Source organism: Panthera uncia, chromosome C2 (assembly GCF_023721935.1).
Source record: "Panthera uncia isolate 11264 chromosome C2, Puncia_PCG_1.0, whole genome shotgun sequence".
NCBI lineage: Eukaryota > Metazoa > Chordata > Mammalia > Carnivora > Felidae > Panthera > Panthera uncia.
Window position 1 is genome coordinate 72,666,754 of NC_064810.1, and position 26,611 is coordinate 72,693,364.

General features: G+C 40.7%; 2 protein-coding genes across 10 annotated transcripts in view; both read left to right on the plus strand.

Annotated features, from left to right (window-relative positions):
- ATP13A3 (ATPase 13A3) overlaps positions 1-15,864 on the plus strand; it is an 88,822-nt gene extending 72,958 nt beyond the window's left edge. For 5 of the 7 annotated variants that reach the window (XM_049628385.1, XM_049628384.1, XM_049628389.1 and 2 more), the window contains 4 exons: positions 773-861; positions 4,257-4,337; positions 5,833-5,922; positions 12,517-15,864. In XM_049628385.1, the coding sequence (XP_049484342.1) occupies positions 773-861; positions 4,257-4,337; positions 5,833-5,922; positions 12,517-12,714 (458 nt within the window). In that variant the 3' untranslated portion in view covers positions 12,715-15,864. The remainder of the gene's footprint in view (positions 1-772; positions 862-4,256; positions 4,338-5,832; positions 5,923-12,516) is intronic. The other 2 variants (XM_049628388.1, XM_049628387.1) reach the window with 2 other exon arrangements.
- Positions 15,865-19,497: 3,633 nt separating this feature from the next.
- On the plus strand, positions 19,498-24,658 carry GP5 (glycoprotein V platelet). Of its 3 annotated transcripts, XM_049628392.1 has the most exons (3): positions 19,498-19,639; positions 20,178-20,322; positions 20,600-24,658. In XM_049628392.1, the coding sequence occupies exons 2-3, from the start codon at positions 20,195-20,197 to the stop codon at positions 22,344-22,346; spliced, it is 1,875 nt and encodes a 624-aa protein (XP_049484349.1). In that variant the 5' UTR covers positions 19,498-19,639; positions 20,178-20,194; the 3' UTR covers positions 22,347-24,658. The 3 variants fall into 3 exon arrangements, with proteins under 3 accessions (XP_049484349.1, XP_049484348.1, XP_049484350.1); XM_049628391.1 differs by lacking the exon at positions 19,498-19,639 and having other exon boundaries at positions 20,112-20,322; XM_049628393.1 differs by lacking the exon at positions 19,498-19,639 and having other exon boundaries at positions 20,203-20,293.
- The last annotated feature ends 1,953 nt before the right edge of the window (positions 24,659-26,611 follow it).

Here is a 26,611-nt window from a genome sequence, read left to right on the forward strand (position 1 = left end):
AGTTGGGGGGGGGGTAGCAATATAATGGGGAAAGTTCTGAGCCTTAAGGCTCATTATATGAGAGTATGTTTGTATATTTGCAGGTGTATGCATGTATGTACACGGTTAACAAAATGACCACAAGCAGGGAGTTTTATTTTGGAGTTAGGAAAGTAATGCAAAGTACTCTGAGACTGAATTTACCGCTCCTAGCTACTGCAGCAAGTGGATTAACCCACATTTAAAATAGTAGATACTCAGTTTCTGGGTTTTAGCGTACATTTTCTGTAGAAATATTTCATGGAGGAAGTCATTAAGAAAGTGGGATACACTTAACAGAAATATACTTACAGTCAAATTAGAATGTCTCCATTTAGGATTATAACATACTTAATACTGGGAATAAATGTTATTCAGTATTTTTATATTCAACAATAATTATTACATACATGTTTTAAATGATAATTTCATTTTGCTCTACATAATCTAGTCTCCTATCTGTGAATTATATATTGACTTGGTTATCTTATAAATTAGCTGTCTATCTAGGAGAACTACAAAATGTCTCCTATTTTTATAAATGCTGATTATTTCTATGTCACATAATGAATCCTTTGGGCCTGAATGTTGTGCCGTACTCTAGGAAATAACATAAAACACACATTTTATGTACTTCATCAACCTAAATAGATGTATCCAAAACCAAATTTAGGATTGCCAGTATACCAGTTGTTATTATATGCTTTTTTATTTAAAGGAACTTCTAATTTAATTGTTTTACTTTCTTTTTCAGATTTTTTTGTTGTGTCTGTGATTATTTTGTATGTTTTCATATTACTCATCATGTTGCATCCAGTTGCCTCTATTGACCAGGTTCTTCAGGTAAGGGTTCAGCACATCAATTACTACTGGTTGTCTGAGGGTGATAATATCTAGGATAGCAGTAGTAAGACAGTAATAGAAGATGACACACTAATAGTTCATGAAAGTTACACAGCCAAATAGGACTTCTGGATGTTTGCTAGGGCTTATGATCTACCCCCTCCTTTGTTCTCGGGTTACTGGGGACAGAGACTCAACTCTGAAGGTCTTCCCCCCCGCCCCAGGATCTCTTCTTTCTGAATTTTCTAAAATGCAGTTAAAGTGACCCAAAAATACCCTAGGAAGAATAAAGAACAGAATTGGAACATCAGCTTTTATTGCTCTACGTGTTATTTTATGTTTCTTTCCTGTTCCTTCAGTCTTTGCTTCTGGTTCCATTTCCCTGTCTACAAACAAATGTTGCTTGGTCTTTAAAAATAAAAAAACTTTGACCCTGTTATTTGATCTGTCCCTTATCGATCCACTTCTTGAGTAGTCTATACCTACTGCCTCTTCTTCACTGTCCACTGAGTTCTTTTTTTCATTAAAAACTTTATGAATGCTGAAATACCTGTTTTATATAGAAGAAAATGCATACCTATTTAAGTTGTTAAGCGTAATAGTAATAAAATAACACCCATGAGTTCATCATCCAACCTAAAAAGGTAACACTACCAGCATCAGTAAGGCACTATCATGTACCTTTTTCCAAACATTCTGAGGGAACCACTATTCTAATTTTTTGTCTCATTGGCTTGCTTTTCATTATACAATTACCATACTGTATGAAGCCATAGAAGTTTTGCTTGCTTTTGACCTATATGACAATGTTATCTTACTATTTGTATTTTTCTGTGACTTGCTTTTTCCCATTAGCATTGTTTTTAAGAGGCATCCATGTTGATACATGCATTTCATTTTCACTACTATATAGAATTCCATTGTAGGAATATATTTTCATGCATTTCTCCATTCTCCATTGGTAAATAATTAGGTTGTTTGTAGTCTTTTCCTGTGTTAACAGTGCCAGTATGAACGTGCAGTACAGGTCCCGTAGTGTATGGGAGTGAGTGTTGACATACCACAGAGTGGGAATGGAGTGGTTTATCCCAGGTACAAGCAGCTGTGTTATTCAACTTGGAAAAGATTGATGATTTATAGTCCTTACCAGCAGTGTATGAGTGTCTGTTTCCCCACATGCTTCATGGAGGGATTTAGATAAGCACTTTAAGCAAAAGAAGAAAACAAAAACCACTTATGTTTCTCCCGCCACATGTGTCTTTCTGCTGCTTCACATCTGTCTTCTTAAGTTCAGTGGACTTGTCCTTTTAATTATTTTGTTCCCAACCTTACTTGACTCTTCAGCAGTATTTGAAAAGTTAGCCATGTGATTATTCTTGAGACTCCCTCTACAGTTTTGTGATGCTGTGCCCCCTTCTGATTTTTTCCTACCCTTATGACTAGTTCTCATTCTCTGTGATGGATTCAGACTCTTCCTGTTCCTTAAACGTTAGTGTTCCACACGTTCTTGTTCTTCTCGCTCGTGTTACTCTGTACATTTGGGTGAGCTGCTCTATAGTGCCAGCTTCACCCATGGTGCCATCTGTGTTGGTCTAGCTCTCACAACTGAGCCTTAGGATTGAATATGCACTGACATACTGAATATTATATGCGTGGTTCACCCATCAATTCTCTGATTCAGCATTTTTATAACTAAGCTTATCATCATATTCTTCCTCAACCCTGCTTTGTCTTGGTTTTTTTAGTACCACCATTTATCCAAGTCAGAAGTGTGTATATGTGTCCTTGTCTTCTCCTTTTCTTTTTAAAGCCAGTCTTTTCCTAGATTCTCTCCATTTTCTTACTCGGAATCTTTTAGCTTTAATCCATCCCATTTGCCACCTAAAAAGAAACCGTTGTTTCCTCTATTCACAAAACTTCTGACACCAGTTGTGTGGGGGTTTTTCCCACACTCGTCTCCAACTCTGGACTCCAACTCAGTATCTTACAGTTCAGTTCTGGCACTACCTGGAATTAGCCAGACCCTACAGGTTAAGGGCTGTGTCCCACAAGAGTGCTCCCCAACGAATTGCAAGTCCCAAGTCATCACCTGTACTTCTGACTAATTAGCTATGAACCAGAGTTCCCAGAACCCACTTCTCAGGTTTGAGAATTTGCTGTAAAACTCAGGGAAACACTTATGTTTATTGGTTTATAATAAAGATTATAATAAAGGTACAAATGTACAACCTGGTTAAAAGGCAGATAGGCCGAGGTCTAGAAAGGTCTCGAGCATAAGAGCTTCTGTTCCTGTGGAGTTGGGGCTGCACCACCCTCCCAGCACATGCATGTGTTGACCGAACCAGAAGCTCTCCAAACCCTGAAGTTGAGGGACATTTTTTTTTAAATGGAGGCTTCATTATGTAGTCATTGTCTATTATTAACTCAATCTCTAGTCCCTCTCCCTTCTGTGGAGGATGGGAGAGCGGGGCTGAAAGTTCTGAGCTTCTAATCATGGCTTAGTCTTTCTGATGACCAACCCCCACCCTCAAGCTATCCAGAGCCCACCAAGAGTAGCCTCATTAGAATAAAAAACATGATACCAGGATATTCCAGGAGATTTAGAAACTCTGGGTAAGATATTTCTATTGCCAACATCACTTGGGAAATTAAAAGAGTTTTAAAAGCTCTGTGTTACACAGAAACCACATATATATTTCTTATTTTGTGGCCCCATCACTAGTTTCAGCTTCCATCATCTCTTGCCTTGATCACTATAGCAGTCTCCACCCCTGAAATCTTTCTTGCTGGAGTCATAGGGGGTTTTTCTAAAACCTCTTAGATCGTATCAACTCCACAGCACCTAGCATAGTATCTTAGGTGCTCAGTAAATATTTGCTAGTTGACTAAAAGGTGAATGCGTGAATGGAATTTTTTTTCTTTTTCTTTTTTAGACCTTAGAAATTAAACATAGATTTTAAAGTGAAAACGTAGACTGTTTGTTAAATTGATTTGGATAGTCCTTTTATGAATTTGTCTTTATATCAATATGTAGAGTTTTGAATGATACTTCATTATTAGATTGGTATCTGCCTCATTGTTTAAAGACAAGACTTTACTTTAAAAATAGGGACTTGTTAGAAGTTCATGAACCAGTAGAAAGTATGGGCTTTTGAGTCTTAGTGATTAGGATTTGACTCTAAGCTCAGCCGCTTTACTGTATTCTTTTAATCTTGAGTTACACTTTTGTCATCGGAAAAGTGGATATACCTTGTGGCATTGTTAAGGATAGAGTAGATAATGTATGTGAAGGTACTTGGTATATAATAGGAATTCGGTAAATGTAGAAATTATTATATAATGCAGTAATGTTAATTGCGCACTACAATTTTAACTTAAAAATTTTTGTCTTACAGATAGTGTGTGTACCATATCAGTGGCGTATAACTATGCTTATGATTGTTCTTGTCAATGCCCTTGTATCTATCATGGTGGAGGTAAGCACTTCAGATGATCAAATGACTATGTTGCTGTTTTGGGATTCTTGGTGATTTAATACTCCTGGAGGAAGAGGACAGGTGGCAGCATGGAAATCTACCAAGAATCTCAGTTTCATTTTAGTTAAAATCATTTAGCTTTTTCTTCTTGACCTTTTCCATGAACTGAATGTAGTCCTGTTAAGGGATATAACTTAGCTGCACTCATACAGATAGGAGAAAGTAACCAGTGAGATAGCAAAAAGCAGTGATCTTTAGAAGGGAGAGAAGATTGGTGCTCATAGTAAACCAGTGATCATGAAATCACAGTGGGCATGTACCACCAGTGACCTGCGATATACAGTAAAATCTCCCATTGAAGGAAAGAAAGGAGGGAGGGGCTTTCTCCATGAATTGTAGTGAATTTTAATAACAGTTTATCAAAAGTATAAAATAACGACCACTGTGAACTTACCAGCACTGATTGCTGGAACTTCGTACTTGGTAGTTACTTCTAAGTTTCCTCTAGAGGTCTTAAGTCCTCTTTGATCCATTGTATATTTTATAGTTACTCTCCTAGTAGGATTGCCTTTAATTTGGCTTAAAGGGAGCGAGTAAGTTCTCATTTGCTCTTTTTAATAAGATTTTGTCTGTTCTCAGAACTACTATTCTAATTCACTCCTCTAGTAGCAATAGGTTAAATGGAAGAAGGAGATGCAGTTGTGATTTTTAAGTTAAGGGCTTGTTTATGAGGCAGGCTTTTGAACTAAAATTAGGTAATTTGTGGGGAACTGTGTGTGCCTTGGTGATAATTGTTCTCAACTTGGAAATTATGTTTAATTTGTTATCTTTCTAAAAGATGACTTGGTATTTAAATTTGGGCCATAGTGGGCAGCATGGATATTATGGTACTGATCTTTTTAAATTGCCCAGTGAAAATGATTTTCTCTGTTTTATGGACACCAGAAAGTATATCCAAGATACTATATTTTAAAAGCTTTCCTTTTTCTATAGAAGTTCATCTGTTCATATAAATGTTATTTAAAATAAAATTAAAAAAAAATTTTTAAGGGAATCCTCTCATAATTTCTCTTAATTTATTATTCTTGCTCACCGTCAAGAATTATTTATGTTGGACTCTGATGAAGTCATACACATTTATACATATTATGTTTAACTCAGTGAAAATAATTCATTGTTAACTCAGATTATAACCATTATTTTAATATGGGAAAGGCCTGAGGATTCAAATAAAAGCCATATTTTGTGGGAAGTTTAGAGGTCCCATTTTATCAAGAATTTTATGATGATTTATATTTGTTACAAAAGTTCTGTTGTGTAAAACAAAAAAGTTCTATTATACTTTATCCTTTTTCAATATTAACTGAAATTGTATGAAAACCAAGTCATGTTTTTCACTAATGATGCAGCATTGTGTGAGCCTTTTAAAAATGTGCACATTAATAAAGAATGACTTAGTCATTTTTAATTCTTAACTCACTGGAATATCTCTCAGAACTTCTTCCTTGACATGGTCCTTTGGAAAGTTGTGTTCAATCGAGACAAACAAGGAGAATACCGCTTCACCACCACACAGCCGCCACAGGTTGGAAATCAGCACTTGCTCTCCATTCTTCACGTGTATCTAGGCTCCTTTAGTTGTGTGCTCTGCCTTCTGTAGGGTGGTATTCTGTTGTGTGTCACCTCCACCTTTCCCCTGCGCCTGGCATTCCATTTCCTGTAAGGAGTCCTAGAAAATTCTTGGCAAACATTTGTTACAGGCTTTTCAGGACTTCAGGAATTTCATAAGTCTCTTTTCCATTCCAATCCTTATCTTCTCTGTGTCTGAAGATCTTTTTCTCAGTAGTGAGAGTTCATTTTTCCATTTCTCTCTGGCTTACATGTTTACAGTTTTCATGAGTCCCATTAGAAGCTAAATGAGATTCATGTAAACAAAGTTATGAAATGGGAATTGTTCATGAATCAGAGTCCAGAGAACAAAATTTTGAGGAATTATTTCTGATTGCTTGTCAGCAGTTACTGTGCCTTAATTTTGGGCAGCTCTTTGGCTTTTCCAGACGTATGTCTCTCTTCATTCAGAAAAAATCTCAGAGAGACTGTGCAGATCTTTATATAAACCATCGCTTAGGACTTTTGAGTTTTTAGATCCATTAAGCAGCTTACTATTTGAAAGATACACAAGCTCCATGGTAAAAAGAGAAGAGAAAGAGATGAATAAAACCCATTTCCTAGTGTTTGGATGCTGTAGTCATATACTGTAACCTCTAGTCATGTAGTATATGACTAATACACATGTATGTACTTCTACAACACATAAGGAAACATATAAGGTCCGTCTTAGTTTTTTTAAACTGGTAACCATCGAATCAGCTCTGATCCACTTGTTTAGCTGTAGAGAACTTGACAATACAGTGTCTCCTTGCCTCATGATCTGACCCATTGCTGTTTGTAGGTGCGTGATGGGCATTTTACATATGCCAAGTCCTAAATCTTCTGCTCATCCTCAGGCAAGAGGAAAGCTGTCAGAGTTCAAGAGGATTCCCTGGCATTTCTGAGTTGGGTCACTCACTTATTTTTAGCCTTCTTTTACCTAAGTAGCAACTTCCTGAACTTTATTTTGGTAGTTTAGTAGGCTCCATGCCCAGAGTAATATCACAGATTGCTTTCTTTTTAAGAGGTCCTGTGGAGTGCCATTTCCTTTTTTAATGCTTTATGACGAAGAGTGAAAGTTTGGTACTAGTGGCATGCGTCTGGCTTCACCTTTAGTTCCTTTTTCTCAAAACAGTATAGTGATATGGCTAGAACTGTATCAGGGCTCACGTCCATTAGCGAAATCTCCTCTGTGTCTGAGTTTTTTTTTCCTTTGGGTTACCTCACTACATTACTTCAAGGGGTGGGTTTTGGCTCCTATCATCAGTCCTCATATGACATGTTTGCATTGGCAAGGCCCAGGCCAAGGAAAACATTTACATTGAGTTTTCAGCTCTCACTGTTGATCCAGAAAATGCAGGGGTGCCTGGCTGGCTCAGTTGGTGGAGCGTGCGACTCTTGATCTCAGGGTCATGAGTTCAAGCCCCACATTGGGTGTAGAGATTACTTTAAAAAAATAAATAAAATTTTTAAATAAGAAATGCAGATTCTGAGGAGGCATTATATATCCCTATTTAGTCAAAAGTGGGGGGTCATAAGCCTCCTTTAAATATTTGAATTGGACATTTCTCCTCACTTTTCAAACAAAATTAAATGAGAGACAATTCTATTATTTGCTAAGTCTCTGTTTCCTAGAAATTTGTTAGTATCTGTCCTCCTTATTTTATTTTATTTTTTTTTTAATGAATTTTTAAAATGTTTATTTATTTTGAGAGAGACAGAGTGTGAGCAGGAGAGGGGCAGAGAGAGAGAGAGAGGGAGACACAGAATCCGAAGCAGGCTCCAGGCTCTGAGCTGTCAGCACAGAGCCCGATGTGGGGCTTGAACTCACCGTGAGATCATGACCTGAGCCGAAGTCGGATACTTAACTGACTGAGCCACCCAGGGGCCCCTCCTCCTTATTTTAAAAGTCTGTGTCTCTCATGTGGCTTCCTATCTCTGAAGTGTTCAGAGGAGAGAGTGAAAGCAGAAAGTGGTCTAGAATAGACAAGTCCAGCATCCCCTGTGTGTTTGCCACCTTGTTCTGAGAATCACTGAGCAGACAACAATTTTAGTCTTCAGTTTCTGTGATTGTGATTAAGAAAGCATTTTTAAAATTGCTGGCTTTAGAAAAGAGTTCTTATAATGTGTTAGCACAGAATGATACACTTTCATCTTCTGACACTTTCAGAATGTGTAATGTGGCTTCACTGTTCATATTTGTGACCCTTCAAGAACCAGTCAGCTAGTTATATTACCATAAGGTCTCAATCAGAGACCACTCTGTTGCTCGCCACCCCCCGTCCCCAGACATTTGATGGTGTCTGGAGACATTTTTGGTTATCACAATTGGAGGGGAAGAGGGGTTGCTACTGGCATGTAGTGGGCAGAGGCCAAGGATGCTGCTAAATGAACATCCTATGGTAGTATGCAGGACAAACCCCTCCCAACAGAGAATTTTTAGTCCAAGATGTCACTGGTGTCAAGGTTGAAGGTGAAAAGAGACTAGAGGTGAGAGTGGCCTGCTGCATCAGGGACTTCTGTGGCTGCCGTAATTCTCCTGTGCCACAAACTGTTGTTCGTGTCTGCCTGCTCTGTGCTCTTTTCTACCAAGAATCACAGGAGATCTTCTCAGACTGCAAGTCCCAACTGTCTATATTATTTCTGGGGGATGAAAAGCCCTATTTCTTCTTTGTCTTCCTAACCATATAGACCCATATAGGTTGAAAGTTTCAAAACCAGAGGCCCTGGACTAGGCTCCGGGTCTTAGACAGTTGGATTGGGAAGTCAAGAGCCTCATCTGGAAATCTCTGATAACCTTTTCTAAAATACCTGATAATCTGTAAGGTACTGTGCAACACCTCCAGGATCCTCCCAAAATCTTAAGGTATTTCTCACTTCACTATATATGTAAAGAAGCAACATTCAGTCAACTTGCCATGGTTAAGCCATCTACTGAGTGACAGAGTTGGGCGTTGAAACCAGGGTTTCTGATTTTAAGAAGAGTTTTCTATAGAGCTTTACCCTGTTTGGGAAGATCTGTGCAGCACATTCTCTTGCTAAGAAGCACTGGTGCATATCCCATGTCTGGTAAACTGAGGCCACTTAGTGGTAGATGTGGAACTAGGATTACATCATCATGTAGTTTGATCCCGCCTGAGGATTTGTGCCTGATTGTTTTCCTTTTGCGGGGGAAAGCAAGTATTAGTTGTAGTCCTTATGCCACTGAAACATTGTTTGAGCTTACTTAGATAGAATGCTAATTCTGGTTGTCTTTATTTTTATATTCGGGATTGGTATGGAAGAAGACTATTATGAAAACCACAGTATCATTACAGCATTTTTCCCACAAGCATGGCTTTATTCCTTTACATGCTACTCATGAAAACATTTTGTAAAAGACACTGCTGAAAGTAAACTGGCATTGGGGTTCTAGAACCAACAGCTTGGAATGGTCTAAGAAGCAGGAGAATTTTAGCTGTAGATCTTTTTGCAAGTTCCTTGTGGTTTCTCTGTTGGACTGTGGCAGCTTCTTTCCCATCCTTGAGGGATACACTTGGTTGTTTAACCACTCCTTCCAGTTGCTATGGCTACTGTGTTCTCCTGCTTCAGGGACTTATGCCTAGGTGTTTGGGGAGACCCGAGTGCTCATTCTGAGCCCTGTGCTGCTCCACATCTGCCTTCTTGGTGCACAGAGCTGCTTTCTCTTCTTGCTGCCATCATCTCTCCCTTGGTTCATTTCTCATTCTAGCATGCCTGTAGCACCTGTTATTTTCTCTACCAGTGAATTCTGTTGTATTTGAGGATGCATGTGGTATGTTTGTTTCAACTAACAAACCTGTGCTTGCCTATAGTGTACTTCATGCGTATGATATTTGGGGGAGGGGAGGGTACAGGAACAAAATGTTTCCAATTTAAGCAGAAGGGGGATCCCCTAGTGTTTCTTGTGACTTAATTTATTTTTTCTAAATTATAACAAGCGTACTTGTTTTTAATAAGGAAATAGGATTTTTTAAAAAAATATTCACCTTAATGTGGAAGGAGTTCTATTTAATTGTGATTCTATTTGCAATGAAATTTGTTTTAATTTTATTGCTTGCCACACTTTCTACAGGTAGGAAACAGTGGATATAGGTATATATGTGTCTATTTGTGTGTAGTGTATGTGTGTGTGTCTCTTAAATTTGGAGACCCTGGGCTATGATTTTCCTTAACTCAGCGTGCTATGCTTGCCACATTGCCCTTTAACCTGAACGGCTCATCTGGACAGACAAGGCCTATCTTTTCTTGCTTTTTTTTTTTTTTTAGTCTTTTCTTGTGGTCCTTTAACAGTGCTGTAGGCTGTAAAATAAAAAGTGACAGCTTTTGGATTGATTTAGGAACAATGATCTTTCCTACAATTACATTGAAGAATTAAACACCTTTGGGAAAAGATAGATCCAAGTAGTGAGCCTCACCTCAGGTTAAATGTCAAGGGTTATTGTATATGTGCTTGCATGACATGTGTATGTGGAAAGGAATTACAGTTGACCCTTTAACAACACACGTGTGAGAGGTGCTAACCACCCCCCTCACTGCGCGGTCCAGAATCTGTGTATAACTTTTGACTTCTCAAAAACTTAACTACTGATAGATAGCCTACTGTTGGCCTTACTGATAAAATAAAGTTAACACATATTTTGTGTGTTGTATGTATCATATTTAGATAAAACTTGTGACTACAGAAATCATAAGGAAGTACTGTATTTATCAAAATGTGCATAATCGGACCTACACAGTTCAAACCCATGTCGTTCAAGGGTCATCCGTATTTGTTATTTGGATCACCTTGAGAATCCTATATCTAGTCTCTTCTGTATCTTAATGCCAAATATTTTCTTGTAGACTTGTTTTAAGATGATGATGATAAACTCTTTTTAGCTATGACAGTAAAGACGCTACTAGATAAATGATCTCCAGCATCTACCTGCCCCCCAATCCCCTGCACCTTACTTGTGACCACAGTTTGTGCCTGTGAATTCCTGGTACCAGTGCAGCAACAAACCATGTTTGTTGACAAAATAAACTAGAAGACCTTTAAAATTTTTTTTTAAGTTTTTATTTAAAAAAAATTTTTTTTACTGTTTATTTTTTATTTTTGAGACAGAGACAGAGCATGAACAGGGGAGGGGCAGAGAGGGAGAGGAGACACAGAATCTGAAACGGGCTCCAGGCTCTGAGCTGTCAGAACAGAGCCCGACGTGGGGCTCGAACCCACGAACTGTGAGATCATGACCTGAGCCGAAGTCGGACGCTTAACCGACTGAGCCACCCAGGCACCCCATTAAAGTTTTTATTTTAAAGTCTTTTTGCTGCTCTCCACTGGCCAATTTAGAAACATATGTTTCAAAACCTGTGTTATAGCAAATTTGCCTCTCTCAATGATGAAGCCATTTGGGTGTTAAAATTAGAATGTTGTCTACCTCCGTTATGTTACACTTGCATTTTGTGAGATTACCTCCGTTGAGATTAAACCTACTCGTAGTTTGATGGCAAAACAAAACAACCTGGGATTTAGATTTTGCTTTGGAGAAGCAACAGCCAAAATAATTAGAAATTGACTGTTGATCTTCAGAGGTGAATATGACCACAGGTCTCTGAATAGTCATTTTAGTTACCTGATTTCAGGTTTAGTTATTTATCTCAAATTTCAATTAAGACCAGTTCTGAGGGCCTATATTGAATTTACATTTTTGTACAATTACTAGGGACTGCTTTCTTGTTCTTCAGAGACTGTTTATCTAAGATCACATTCATTAAAAACATCAGGATTGATCCAGAAGGATTTCAGTGCCAGCAGAGCTTTTTATTACGAAATAATTCTAAGAAGTAGTACTCAGTTTACCTTTTCAGAAGTAATTTTCTGCGTACTTCTTTCCCATAGTGGAACACCAGGGGACACTATAATTATAAAATGAAATTTTTTTTTATGTTAATGAAAGTGTGTTAAGTGATTGACAATAAACATGATATAAATTCTAATTTTGACCTAACAATATTTTCATCGTGCTTCATTTTTTGAAAGGTGACATTCACTAACAGTAACAATAATATTTAACAATGCTTTCTTCCAAAAAATGATCAGGGGCTAAGTTGCCAGGAGGAATGGTATTAGATAATTTGGGATAGAATATGAGGGTCTCTATATTAAATATGAAAAATGTTTTCTTCCTGAATAGTTTAAAGTTATTCTTCATACACTTGATGTTTTATGTGTTATAGAATTATAAAACCCAGATTTGCAATTTTTTAAAAAAATTTATCTGCACACAAGAGGATAGGTACATAAAACTAAATAAAATGAAATTGCATTGATAATTTAAAAAATCTTAAAAAATATGTTCCTAAATAATTGAAAGCTGACCTTTTTTACTTGAGTTTTTTTCATTTGTCATATGCAGAAGTCATTTCCTCTTACTTTTCTGTGTTGATGTACTGTGCTTTAAAAAACTTGTTAAAAACAAGCAGCCCTTAATCTACTAGTGTGTTTTTCCCCCCCTTATTTTCTTAGGCGTCAGTGGATCGGTGGGGAAAATGCTGCTTGTCCTGGGCCCTGGGCTGTAGAAAGAAGATACCAAAGGCAAAGTACATGTATCTGGCTCAGGAGCTCTTGGTTGATCCAGAATGGCCACCCAAACCTCAAACAACAACAGAGGCTAAAGCTTTAGTTAAGGAGAATGGATCATGTCAAATCATCACCATAACGTAGCGCTGCGTCACTCTCAGTGGTATGCTGGTAGCAGGAGAATGTAATTTCCGGACTTTCCGATCCTGTGCGTCAGAATGGCACCATTTCAATTTATGTCTCTTCTAGTATAGCTGATTTGAGAGGGTTTTTGTTTTTGTTTTTGTTTTTTAAATAAGACAGTTGGCCTTCCAGTTAAATTCTTAATCAGTCTGTAAAGTCTTATGTCTGTATTCAGGAACTACATATTACATATATTTCCAGAATTTTCTTGTTACCCTCAGTGATGCTGTTTAAATAGGGTACAGAAGAAAGTTGATATTTGATAGGTTTTTAGACATCAGCTTCTGAGACTTGGTTAATGCGTTTAAATATATTTTCACAAACCCTTGTCAGAAAAAGCCCTCATTTATTTACCACCCCTAAATTTGTGATTGATAAATAAAATGGGTGTTAATTAGCCTCCAGTGAAAATAGGTAGAAAGCCTGTTTTCATTTGATTCCAATATTTCTTCCAAAGAATTCCATATATACACAGACCAGTTCCCTTTGATAGCCTAGGGGTGAGTTTTATGATGTTGCTTATAGAACAACTCAGGTAATTTCCATTTACGGTTTTATAATTTCTGTACAAACTGCCTGGGTTTTATTTTTCTAATCAGCAAGGTGCTTCACTGCCTTCTTCAGATGTCCCTCAAAGCTATTGAATGGATCTTGTGATCTGTCTGCTGTCAATAGTACGATTTACTTCAGTTAAATGTTGTAGAACCATAGAACCATTTTCACTAGGAAAAAAAGATTATTTCCTTTGGCAATAGATATAGATCTGTCTTTCTAATCTCTCTTCATAGCTGTTTTTTCTCTCAGGTTTTATCATTTTAAAGATTTTTCTTTTCTTCTAGGTTTTTAATTACTTAAAGACAAGATAATAGTGAGTTGTTTGGTTTTTTTTTTTTTTTTTTTGAGTTTTTTGAGTTAGACTTTTACCTCCTAAAAATTTTAAGGGTTGATATAAGTCTCCTATCAATAATGAGGCTTAAAAATGAGTGGTTTTGAATGACTGCTACTTTTTCAAAGCAGGATGAACTTGGTGAATTTGTTTTATGCCATTAGATGGCGCCAGAGGTCAGAGCTTATTTTGGATTGGATGTTTACAAAGGAGCATTTTTTGGTTGTAAAAATTTCTGGGGGGAAAAATTGAAATAAAGTTAAGACTAGACATTAATTGAGCCAAAAGAAATGTGAAAAAGATTTTTCGCCTGTTTTACCTGGTTAATGTTTAAATTTTAAACAAAATTAAAGTAACTTTAAAAATGCCTTTCTAGGTAAGATCCAGCAGCTTGGCAAAAGCCCACAGTTACGATAAACAAGGAAACTGATATTGCTATAAAATGGACACTAAACTGCTAACACTGTGGGACATTATCCTATGTTCTTCCTTAACTGGTAGCATGCTTGTGCTTTCCACTTCTAGCTAATCATTATTTTCCTGATAGATACGTACCAATTTATCAAATGTTAGCTGGAACTATAGAACCACACGGTTCTCATTTCTTATGCTGCAGAGACCTGAATGATGTTTGGTAACTATAGAAAAATGTAAGTTACACTCAGGATCACTGTTATTGCTTATTGCCACTGATGAATGATTCTTATAAAAATACAATCGAAGTTTTCCATCAAAAAGTATGATATTAATACACCTTAGGTAAGAACAGTTGTTCCATGAATGATTCTATGAAGCTATGCATCTTAGACCTCTTGAGCTGTGATTTAGCACTGTTTTCTATAGTTACTTATCTCGATCATTTTTTAATTTCCACATTCATTTCTGATATGTATAAGTGTTATTCTTAAGTGATTTCCCAGAATTGTAAATTTTATTATTTGATTTAAATACTGAAGCATATAATTAAAGTAATTGCTAAGTAGCAGCTTAAAAATCCAGTTATCGGATTGTATTTAACATCTTTAAGAGCATGATCATAAAAAGCTATATTTTTTACACCCTTTTTTTTTTAACATTTAGATTTTATAAGGGTTTTATATCTCATTTGTCCATATTGTTTTCAAAGGAATGAGGTTTTTAGGTAGGTGGAAAAGCATTTGTAGGAAGTTACATTTCAACATAGACAAGGTGGGTTGCTCAAGTTGTAATTGATGGTTTCCAGAATGTTATTTGAAGAATGTCTGTGAATCCAGGTGTGGGTCCTACTCAGTGCCATCGATAGACTGAGTTCTCTCTCTGTAGATCACCATGACATAGTAATTTTGATTCTGAATTTCACATTAAATTATTTGAGTGTATACAGACCTAAATTTAAAAATCTGTACATATATTATTTTGATGTATTAAAGATTAATAAATATTGCCGATTTAAATTTTATTTATGCACATACTTAAAGGACAGAAATGTCCAGGAAAGTAATTGTTAAATAATGATATGTAACTTTTTAACTTTTTAAATAAATAACAAGATTTTTAATGTGTGTCTCCCTCAGGGTTGTTTAAAGTTTTTTGTTCTTTTTTTCCTCCCTCAAATATAAATAGTGGTAACTATATGTTTTGTATCTTCTAGCACCAACTGCTGTAAAGCAATGCTGCAAATAATGCTTGAAGAAAAGTGGCTAAGCCAACAACAAAAAAAATACTTTTTATATTAGTTTTATAATTCTTACATTTGAGAGCTTTCCAAATTGCACTTGGATTTAAACAGAACTGTTGCAGTCTTGACTCTTATTTATTTTGTCTCCCGTGTTTGTGAAGATACTGCACAGTTTCAGAGGCATGGTAAATAACATATCATGGTCTATGTATTCTGTTCCCCAGCTGGCTATAGATCCACTATCCAGAGAAGAGCAAAATTCAAGCTTTAGAAAACATTCTATAAGATCTCACGCATGCAATTTTGACATATCTGAAAATAGGTTTTTGTATATTTATGGTGGGAGGTGGTTGGGAACTTTTGACAAAATGTGGGGTGTTAATTTTTGTACAGTCTGTGGGCATTTACACATATTTTTAATGTAATAAAATTTGGTAATTATGTGCACATTAAATTAATAAGATAGTTACTTCCTGTTATGATTTGTGAATTCCCTAAGACTTTGGATTTTTTTAAGTAACTTTATATCAGAAATGATACTGCATCTTTATATTTTTTAAATTGTATTGCTGCTCAAGAATGGTACCCTGATGTCAAAAAGGCATACATTCATAATTGTACATTCAGCACTGTAAATAACCTTATGAAATCTTTTTTGGATTGAAAGCTATTCAAAATAAAAATTTAAATGATTGAAATGACATTTTTTTTCCTGCGTCCTTCTACATTTGTGTGCCATTTAGCTATACAAGTACTGCCCTCTCTGGATCTACTTTCCTACTTAATACTTCTCCATCCCCCCCCCCCTTTTTTTTAACTTTGGATTTTTGAAGGGAATAAATACCACATCCCACATATTTACCACATCGTGTGTGTGACCATCCTGTGGAAACCCATCTGTCAGATACAATGTAGAATCAAATGTTAACAGCGTAAGAAGGTCTGAGGGAAATAGTGAAATACAAGACTGGAGGCTTATAATCTATTAACAGTTGGGAAGATCAAACCCAGAGCTAATGCCATGTAAAACATGGTAAGTTTGAAGCGAAATGGCAGCTGTGGGTGCAAAAAGAGCATTCCAGGGAGAGAGAAACTGTGGAATTAATTACTTGGTGCTAGAAACCCCAGAGAAGGCAGGGTTTGTGCTGGGCCAGGAGGTCTCTCCAGACGTCATGGGTCCTACAGGAGGTGTGCGTCCTCTGCTGTGGCCCGTGTGGCTGGCTGCGGTGTGATGGATTGAATGGATGGTGTGAAGGTTTAGTTTGAGTCCACATTCTTTCCATTCACTATGGTTTGTGTAGCAAATGACATGTCCCCACAGCCTGTGTGTGGGCACCACCGTCCTGCATGTCTCTATCTTCCCTGTGCGTTGCTTCCAGTTGCCATATTTCGAGTATGTATTGCAGGGAAGGAGGGAGTTGTAGGAGTCTGGATGAGACTGTCAGCGTTCAGAGTGCCCTGGTCTCTGAGTCACCATCCACCGAGGAGAAAAGCCTATCTCATCCAGGTAGACAGAAAGGCCAAATCTTACAGGCCAGGGTGACTTTTATACAGGAGTTGCCTCTTAGGATAGCAGATTTCTAACCTGTTCCTGAATCCAAAATACGAAGGACGCAAAACACTCGAGCCATCAACTTCATTCGTTGTTCAAAATAACTTCTCGGGGCATCTGGGTGGCTCAGTCGAGCGTCTGACTTCAGCTCAGGTCATGATCTCATGGCTTGGGGGATCTCTGTTGTCAGCCTGTCGTCGCAGAGCCTGCTTCAGATCCTCTGTCCCCTCCCCCGCCTGCAGTCTCCCCAAATACATATTTAAAAAATACTTCTCAATATCCCATCCAGATTTTCAACGAATGGACTCACAATTTTCCTCTACCGTCTGCAACTTCCATACCCTTCTTGGGCATTCGAATGTCCTGCTCTCTTCAAAGAATTAACACTTGGAGGTCATTCTGATTGGAGTGCTTCCTGGGGAAGTAGGCCACAGAAGCCTACCAGAGTTTGACACGAAGTCTTATGCTGTTTAAAATCTATACAAATCATGTATATATACTATGTTGCCCTTGTTATACATCATTCTGTTAGACATCAGCACTTGCAGCTCTGATTTTTTCAAAGTCCACATGGCATTCCATTGCATGGGTATTTTCATAATTTAGATGGCTACTTCCCTGTTGATGGTCATTTAATTTTCTTTTTCTGTTACAAACAACCTTGCAGTGTTTTTGTGCACAGTTTTTTTTTAAGTAGGCTCCACACCCAATGTGGGGCTTGAACTCATGACCCTGAGATCAAGAGTTGCATACTCTACTGACTAAGCCCATAGGTGCCCCATTTTGTGCACAAATCTTAATGAGCATAGACACAGGGTGTATTTTTAGCAGTAGAACTGCTGGACAGAGGATGTATATGTATATTTGTAATTGGTTGATACCGCTAAATTTTCCCCCAAAAGTTTGCTCCAATTTATAGTTCTACCACTGTAGTATGAGAATGTGTGTTTCTTCACACTTCATAAAGTGCTAGGTATTTGCAGTTTTTTAAAAAGGTTATTTCAGTATGGTATTGGTACAGGGGTTATTAAATAGCCCAGAAACAGACCCACACATTCATGAGATGGTTGGTTCATGACTGTGGTAACATTGTTGTTCTAATGGCAGAAGGAATTGATTTAATTATATATAAATGGGGCTAGGCCAGCAGATTATCTTAGTGGGGGGAAAAAATGGACTCAACTCACACATCATACACAAAAATTAATTCTAGATGGATTAAGGATCTAAAAAGACAAAACTATAAAACTCAGGCATTATAGGAGATTTGGTGGGGGGGGGGGGAGGAGTGGAGGATTTATTTCAATACAAAAAAAAATCATAAAAGATTGATAACTTTGGCTATATTAAGACTTAATATCTGGGGCACCTGGGTGGTTCAGTTGGTTAAGCATCTGACTTTGGCTCAGGTCATGATCTCATGGTCTGTGAGTTCAAGCCCCACATCAGGCTCTGTGCTGACAACTCGGAGCCTGGAGCCTGCTTTGGATTCTGTGACTCCCTCTCTCTCTGCCCCCCCCCCCCACTCATGCACTTGCGCGCACTCGCTCTCTCTCAAAAACATCAAATTAAAAAAAAAAAAAAAAGACAACATCCATAAAAAGACATCATGAAGAAGATGAAAAAGCAAACTACCAACTAACTGAAGATAATTGACATCTATAACTGACAAAGGATTAGTATCCAGAATACATAAAGAATGCCTACAGTTCAGTTTTCTGAAAGACATAAACATACATATTTGCATATAGGAAAATGGGCAAAAGAAAAGCACCCAAATTTTTTAGAAGATGAAGCACAAGTGAGCATTAAAAATATGAAAAGATGGGGCACCTGGGTGGCTCAGTGGGTTACATGCATGACTCTTGGTCTCCGCTCAGGTCATGATCCCATGGTTTGTGGGATCCAGCCCAGTGTCAGGCTCTGCGCTGACAGTGGGAAGCCTGCTTGGGATTCCCTCTCTCTCCCTCTGTGTCCCTCCCCCCGTTCTGTCTCTGTCTCTCTCTCTGTCTCAAAAGTAAATAAACTTTAAAAAAATATGAAAAGATGCCCAAGTTCATCATTAAATGGGGGAAATGAAAAAAACCACCCGGAGACGATTACTTCCTATGAATGGTAAAAATTAAATTTAAAAAATCAATTCCAGGTATGGGCAGAGGTAGGTATGAAGCACAGGAACTGCCACACACTAGGCATCATATATTGGTACAACTACTTTGAAATGCAGTTGGACATTCCTAAATTAAATTGAACATGTGAACACCCTTCAACTCAGTAATGCCATTTTTTAACATATTCTAGAATGTTTTTAGCCTTATTATTTCTAAGAAGAAGAAAAAAATGAGTGGAGCATTGGAGAATGTTCTTAGCTTTATTATTCCTAAATGGGGAAGAGAAGAACTGGAATAAAGAGTTGGGACAACATGGCAAGAAAAGGAAGACTCGAAGTGTGGTCCATTTGGGGCATGGCTGCCACAATGAGCCCACCATGTCACTAAATTTTCCTAGCATCACAGAGTCATAATGTGCTATTTTATGGAGAAACTTCTCTCCTGCTCTTATCATTCCTTTGACAGTAAGACTCAGGTTACAAATGGTCTCTTCCGTTTGAAGATATCTGTCATTAAAAACCAGAATATGCCCTCTGAGATAAAGTCCTTTCCATGACTTTTATTCTGGTAAAGTCTTTATCCTCAGGATGCAAGGATACTTCCCTCTTCCTTTGGAAAGTGTTGAATCACAGGCAAAGCCCTAAGCCTTTCAGTTGCTTTGGGGTGCAGCACCATTTCAGGTAAGGCCAAATACTTTAAAAATTAGGGATGGGCAACTGGAGGGCTTGGTTAGTCTCTATACGCACAAGATATATAAAATTTAGTACAAGAAATGATTTGTGTACAATTCCACTTGCGAAACATTGTTTTGGCAGATTAGTACTACTGTGCATATTTCACATGTACTTCAACGCCACGAGTTGGTATTAATTTTTTGTTAAGCATCTTAGGAATGATAGCTCCCTGTCAACAATTCTAGCTCTATGACCCTGGGTCAGTTACGTACCCTTTCTGTGTCTTAGCTTCATCATCCTTTAGCTGGGGTTAAGAATAATAGCTACCTCATAGGGTTAACGTAAGGAGTGAATGAATCAATGTAAATCAAGTGCTGAGAACCATGTATGGCATAACGCGATAGATATTACCTGTTTTTCTCACTGTGGCTAAATAGAGGTGTTCGCTATTCGAGGGTGTTATTGTTTTAGTAGAATAAGTACCGTGCATACAGCATGAGTGTGGTAAAAGGAATCAGGTGGTGGTTGCTGTTGTTTTTTACAGACTTTGCCGTTCCCTTCATGACTGCTGGTTATAGCCATCCCTGGGTAAAGGCGAGAAGATCAAGGCTCTCTTCGCCTTGGGCACTGCTCAGTGATGCATGTGAGACATTCTTGAATGTGAGAAGAATTATTTTCATCAGTTCTATGTAAGGATTTTAAAGTATTGGCTTTGAAAACGCTTTAATTTTAAGGCTTTAAACTGAGAGTAAAAAATCGGTAGAACAAAAGGATGAGACCTCGCAGTGTAGAATGAAAGTCTTTTCCCCCCCCCCCCCCCGCCCCAGGAAAATCTGCATTTCTAAGAAAAGAGGGATACTTAGTTGTATCTGGGTAACACTTAAAGCCAGTGATAATCCTGGTGGAAGGCTCATGCCTCCGCAGGGTTGCAAGATCCAATGTGAGCGTTTTGTGTGTCGCCTCCAGACCTCCCGCTGCGGCCCTTGCAGACATGCTGAGAAGCGCCCTGCTGTGCGCGGCGCTGGGGCTCCTGCGCGCCCAGCCTCTCCCCTGTCCCCCCGCCTGCAAGTGTGTGTTCCGGGACGCCGCGCAGTGCACCGGGAGCAGCGTAGCGCGCATCGCCGAGCTCGGCCTGCCCGTCAACCTCACGCACATCCTGCTCTTCCAAATGGGCCGCGGCACCTTACAGAACCACAGCTTCAGTGGCATGACCATCCTGCAGCGCCTGATGCTGTCGGACAGCCACATTTCCGCCATTGCCCCCGGCACCTTCGACGACCTGATAAAACTTAAAACCCTGAGGCTGTCGCGCAACAAGATCACTCATCTTCCAGGTGCGCTGTTGGATAAGACGGTGCTCCTGGAACAGTTGTTTCTGGACCGCAACGAACTAAAGGACATTGACCAAAACATGTTTCAGAAACTGGTTAACCTGCAGGAGCTCTTTTTGAACCAAAATCAACTCGCTTTTCTTCCCGCTCGCCTCTTCACAAACCTGGGGAACTTGAAAGTGTTGGATTTATCGAGAAATAATTTGACCCACCTGCCCCGGGGATTGTTTGGCGCACAGGCTAAGCTGGAGAAACTCGTGCTGCACTCGAACCAGCTCGTCTCTCTGGATTCGGGGCTGTTGAGTAGCCTGCGTGCCCTGGTGGAGCTGCAGCTGGACAGAAACCGCATCCGCTCCATCGCACCGGGGGCCTTCGACCGGCTCCGGAGCCTGAGCTCCTTGACGCTTTCCAGAAACCACCTGGAGTTCCTGCCCCCGGCCCTCTTCCTTTATTCGCACAATTTGACTTTCCTGACCCTGTTCGAGAACCCGCTGGAGGAGCTCCCGGAGGTGCTCTTCGGGGAGCTGGCCGGCCTGCAGGAGCTGTGGCTGAACTGCACGCGGCTGCGCACCCTGCCGGCCGCCGCCTTCCGCAACCTGAGCCGCCTGCGGGCGTTCGGGGCGACCCTGAGCCCGCGTCTGAGCGCGCTCCCCGAGGACGCCTTCCGGGGCCTGGGCGAGCTCCAGGTACTCGCCCTGCACTCCAACAGCCTGGCCGCGCTCCCCGGCGGCTTGCTGCGCGGCCTCGGCCGGCTGCGCCGCGTGTCGCTGAGCCACAACCGGCTGCGGGCCCTGCCCCGCGGGCTCTTCCGCAACCTCGGCAGCCTGGAGGGAGTCCGGCTCGAGCACAACCTGCTGGAGACCCTGCCCGGAGACGTGTTCGCGGATCTGCCCCGGCTGGCGGAGGTCCTGCTGGGGCACAATCCCTGGCGCTGCGACTGCGACCTGGGGCCGTTCCTGGCGTGGCTGCGGCGGCACCCGGGCCTCGTGGGCCGAGCCGAGCCCCCGCGGTGCCGCGGCCCCGGACCCCGCGCCGGCCTGCCGCTCTGGGCCCTGCCCGACGACGACCCCGAGTGCCGGAGCGCCCGCGGCCCGCCTCCCCGCTCCGCCGCAGCCCCCGCGGCCCCGGGCCACACGGCCTCGGTGCCCGACAGCTGGAAACCCCGGGCCCCGGCGCAGCTCGTGGCCGACGGCAGTCGCCAAGACCACAGCCTGTTCTGGGGTCTTTACTTCCTGCTTTTGGCTGCTCAGGCCGTAGTAACGGGGGTCATTGTGTTTGCTATGATTAAACTCGGCGGGCTCTTTCGAAAATTAATCAGAGAGCGAGCGAGCGAGCGAGCGAGCGAGCTTTTGTTTGAGTCAATGGGACAACCTCGCCGCTAATTAAAACGTGGCCAGAGTACTGTCAGAGGTGGCTCGGGGGAGAATCCGGACGGGCTGCAGCTGTCTTCCTCTCCCCTCTCCCTCCCCTCCTCCACTCCTCCCTTCCTTCTTCCCCCCTCTCTCCTCAATCCCACCTCCCCGTCTCCCTCCTCCGTCCCTCCCCTCAGCAGGCATCCTTGTCTGCCTTACAGGGTGGATTGTTCTCTTAAGCTACTTTTGAAAAACAGAACTCTTGCAGTTCTTTCCTTTGTCCTTTTTCTCACGTTGTGTGTCTCAGACCCGTGCACTATTTGGGGGAGCGCTGGGTTTCCTTCCTTCAGCGTTTATTTTCGGAGGAGGCCTCCTCTGTGATAGGCGGGAGACAAAGAACACAAAGCCTTCCCACCAGGAGCTCGGCCCCCAGGGACAGAAGCCACGAGGGTCAGTGGTGCGGGCTAAGTGAGGGGCAGCAGGAGAAACCGGCAGGAGGAGGGGACTGGAGCTGAGGGTTGCAGGAGGAGGAGCAGCTCCCCAGAGGTCTAAGTGCCCAGGGAGTAGGGGCCCTGGATCCTCGGAGTCCCTGTCCGTGCCCGGCGACCACTGCTCTGCCCGCCTGTTTGCCTTCTCTGTTTCTCCTTGCTTCCTGCATGGGTGAAGCGTGTCATTGTGACACTGGGTTGGTTTCCATTTCCTGGCACTAAATGCTACCTCATTTCACAAGCATTTATGGAACACCTAACATGTGACAGGTGTTCATGAATTTTAATGATAAGCTTGGTTTCTAGTTTATTATGGTGGCATCACGTTCTCAATTAGTCTTCCAACTGAGGGCCATAAAGCTCTTATTGCTTTAATTGGATGTCTGTGCTCTTGAGAAGCAGTGGTTTAAACATGGGCCGGACAGTGGACAATCGTGGTGTCAAATCCCACCCCCACCAACTGCACAGGGCTTTGGGCAAGACACCTAAACTCCCTAAGCCTCCGGTGTCCTCCTGCCTGGCAAGGGATAAATAGTGCCTGCCTCACAGAGTTGTTGTGAGAGTTAAGGGCAATAAAGCATGTGCTGACTTCGCCCAGTGCCCCGCATACAGTCAATGCTCAATAAATGTTAGCTCTTATTATTAAAGAGCAAGCAATTATTACTGCTGTCATGATCGCTAAAGAAAAGCTATGAGCTGGTTTCTTCTCTGTGCATTTAAAGGTGAGAGCAAACTTTCTCAGATGGGAGATTACATTCAATCACTTTGTCTTCCCCTTGGTTGGTCTTGGCCCTGGGTAGTCGGGCTCTGTGCTCACAGTCCTGAGCAGTAGGTCCTCTGAACACCAACTGTTGTGGAGCCGGAAGGGCTGGGTTCCTGGCGTTGGTAGGCAGACTTCTCCTTCAAGACCAAGTTCAACTGGTAAAGCCTTCCATGACTGCCCAGGCAGACTCAAAGTGTTCCCTGTTGTGTCGTGTACTCTCCTCCCGGACTACCATGCACTAAGCACCCTCAGCACCCCTGTCCGGCCTGGCTCACCCTTCCCTCTAGGGCATGTGTGTGTTAATGTGACCCCTGCACTGTAGGCTTCTTGGCCCAACCTTGTCTTATTTATTTCGACTGCTCCAAAAACTGAAACTTATCCAAATCATGAAACCCAGACTTTTTGATGGAATGTGAACTCTAGTCCTAACCACTGTGTTCTTGGGCAATCTACCTAGCTCTCAAAGCCTCTGTTTCTTCACCTGGGGAGTGAGGATAATAATGGCCCATACCATTGTGGCAAGGATGAAATGACCTAACCAAATAGTAAAGCCGGTGACTGGTGCGTATGGAGCTCAACAGAAGTTGGCTATCCTTATGATTAGCTCTTTCAGAACACACAGTGTTCTAACATGCCTCAGGGCCTTTGCATATGTTCATTCATTCAGCAGCTATTTGTGGAGTACCTCCTCTGCACCAGGCACTCTTCTAAGTGCAGGGAGAGAGCAGAGCGTAGAGCAAAGTACACGCTTTACATTTCGGTGTCCCCTCCAATGAAAACATCTCCCTGGAACTCCTGGCCATTACCTTCAAACATTCAGAAGAGTATGGAGAGCAACTTTGGATACCTCAACCAGCTTTATAAAAAGCTGCTATATTTGCTTCAGATATTTTTTTTAACACAATAAAATATGACAAAGTTGCAAGTGCCTGCCTGTATCTCTTCTCTGTGCTTGTTCCTCTGACCCTCCTTAGAGGTAAGCTACTTAATACATTTGGTGTTTTACATTCTCAGTGGTGTTTTTATACTCTTTACACCTGTCTACAACCTTGAACAGCGGAAAGTAACGCTTTGCCTTTTTAAAAAGTTTTCTATAAATGATGCGACTCGGCATGTTGCATTCTTCAAACTTTTTTCTCTGGGCTCACAGTTTTTTAAACAAGTTTATTTAATCTCTACACCCAACCTGGGGCTCAAGCTCATGACCCTGAGATCAACAGTCGCATGCTCTTCTGACTGAGCCAACCAGGCGCCCCTCACCTATTTCTGAGATTTATCCATAAGAAACATTTGGCTTTCGTTCATTCATCTTAATAAATGCATAATATTCTGTTGAATGAATTTTCCACAACTTACTTGTTCTATCTTTGATGGACATGTATTCCCGTTGTGTTTTCTTTTTTCTTTTATTCCCTTTATTCCACATCCTCCTCAACGCATGATAATACCATAATTTTGAATTTTTGTAAATCTGATAGGTGCGGAATGGTATCTCATTGTTGATTTATCTTACATTTCCCTGATAACTGGTGAAGTTAACTTACTTTTTTTAATGTTTATTTATTTATTTTTGAGAGAGAGAGAGCACAAACAGGGGAGGGGCAGAGAGAGGGGGAGACACAGAATCTGAAGCAGGCTCCAGGCTCTGAGCTCTCAGCGCAGGGCCTGACACAGGGCTTGAACCCAAGAACTGTGAGATCATGACCTGAGCCGAAGCCAGATGCGTAACTGACTGAGCCACCCTGGTGCCCAAGAAGTTGAACTTATTTTTAAATGTTTAAACTTAAATATTTAGATTCCTTCTTCTGAAAATTATCTGTGCATATACATTGACCAATTTATAATGGGGCATTTTGTCTCTTTTTTTAAATTGATTTGTAGGATTCTTTACATATTCTGGGCACTAATCCTCTGTAAATTGTATGCTTTGGAACTCTCCTTTTGCGGTTTTTGGCTTTTTTCACAGTAGTTATGTTGTCTTTTGTGGAACAGAAGCTTTAATTCTAATCTAGTCAAACTTAGCAGTATAACTTTATGGTTTGTGCTTTTAAAAGAAATTGTTTAAGAAATTCTTCCTACTCTCAAGTCATAAAAGTAGCCTCCTATATTTTCTTCTAAAAGTTGTAAAGGTTTGCTTTTCACATTCAGGTCTTTAGTCCACGTGGATTTTTTTTTTAATGTTTACTTATTTATTTTGAGAGACAGAAAGAGAGAGAGAGAGAGCACGGGAGAGGGACAGAGAGACAGGGAGAGAGAGAATCCCAAGCAGGTTCTCAGTTCCTTGCTCAGCGAGGATCCCCATGCGGGGCGTGCCATGAGGCTCAGTCTCACAACCGTAAGTAAGATCATGACCTGAGCCTGTATCAAGAGTCTGATGCTTAACCAACTAAGCCAGCCAGGCACCCGGGAATTTGTGTTTTTTTATATGGTGTGACATAGGGAACGAACTGTATTTTTTCCAAACGTGCACGCCATTGCCCCAGCCCATTTGTCACATAATCCATCCTTTCTGCGCCGGTTTGCAAAGCTACCTCTGTCATTTGTCAAGTTTCCCGATGTGCATGGGTTGGTTCCTGGCTTTTGCATGGATCAACCACTGGCCTATGGATCTCATCTTATACTCACTGTATTTATCATCATAGCTTTCATAATTCTTGGTACGGGGTCACCACTCCACCCTGTTCTTCCTTAGAAAAAGTCTCATCCATTCTGGACCCTTTGCAATTCTAAACACATTTTAAGATTAGCATGCCAAGCTCCACTGAGACACCTGCTGGAATTCTGATAGGGATAGCAGTGAATTAATTTGTAAACCAGTCTGGGGGAGGATTTGCATTCTGTACATGGTCTAGTGCAATTGTCTGTAAACATGGTTTGTCTTTCTATTTATTTGGGTCTTTTCTAATCTTTCAATGAGGTTTCAGAATGTTTTGCATAAGAATCCTGCACAGGGCACCCACGTGGGTCAGTCTGTTAAGCATCTGACTCTTGATTTCAGCTCAGGTCATGATCTCATGGTTGTGAGATTGAGCCCCACATCAGGC

Excerpts from the sequence above, each read along its gene's own strand:
- GP5 (XM_049628391.1), top strand. The coding sequence starts at position 20,129 with ATGAGTGTGGTAAAAGGAATCAGGTGGTGGTTGCTGTTGTTTTTTACA. Across the intron at positions 20,323-20,599 it reads ATTATTTTCATCAGTTCTAT|ACCTCCCGCTGCGGCCCTTG; the intron begins GTAAGGATTTTA and ends TGTCGCCTCCAG.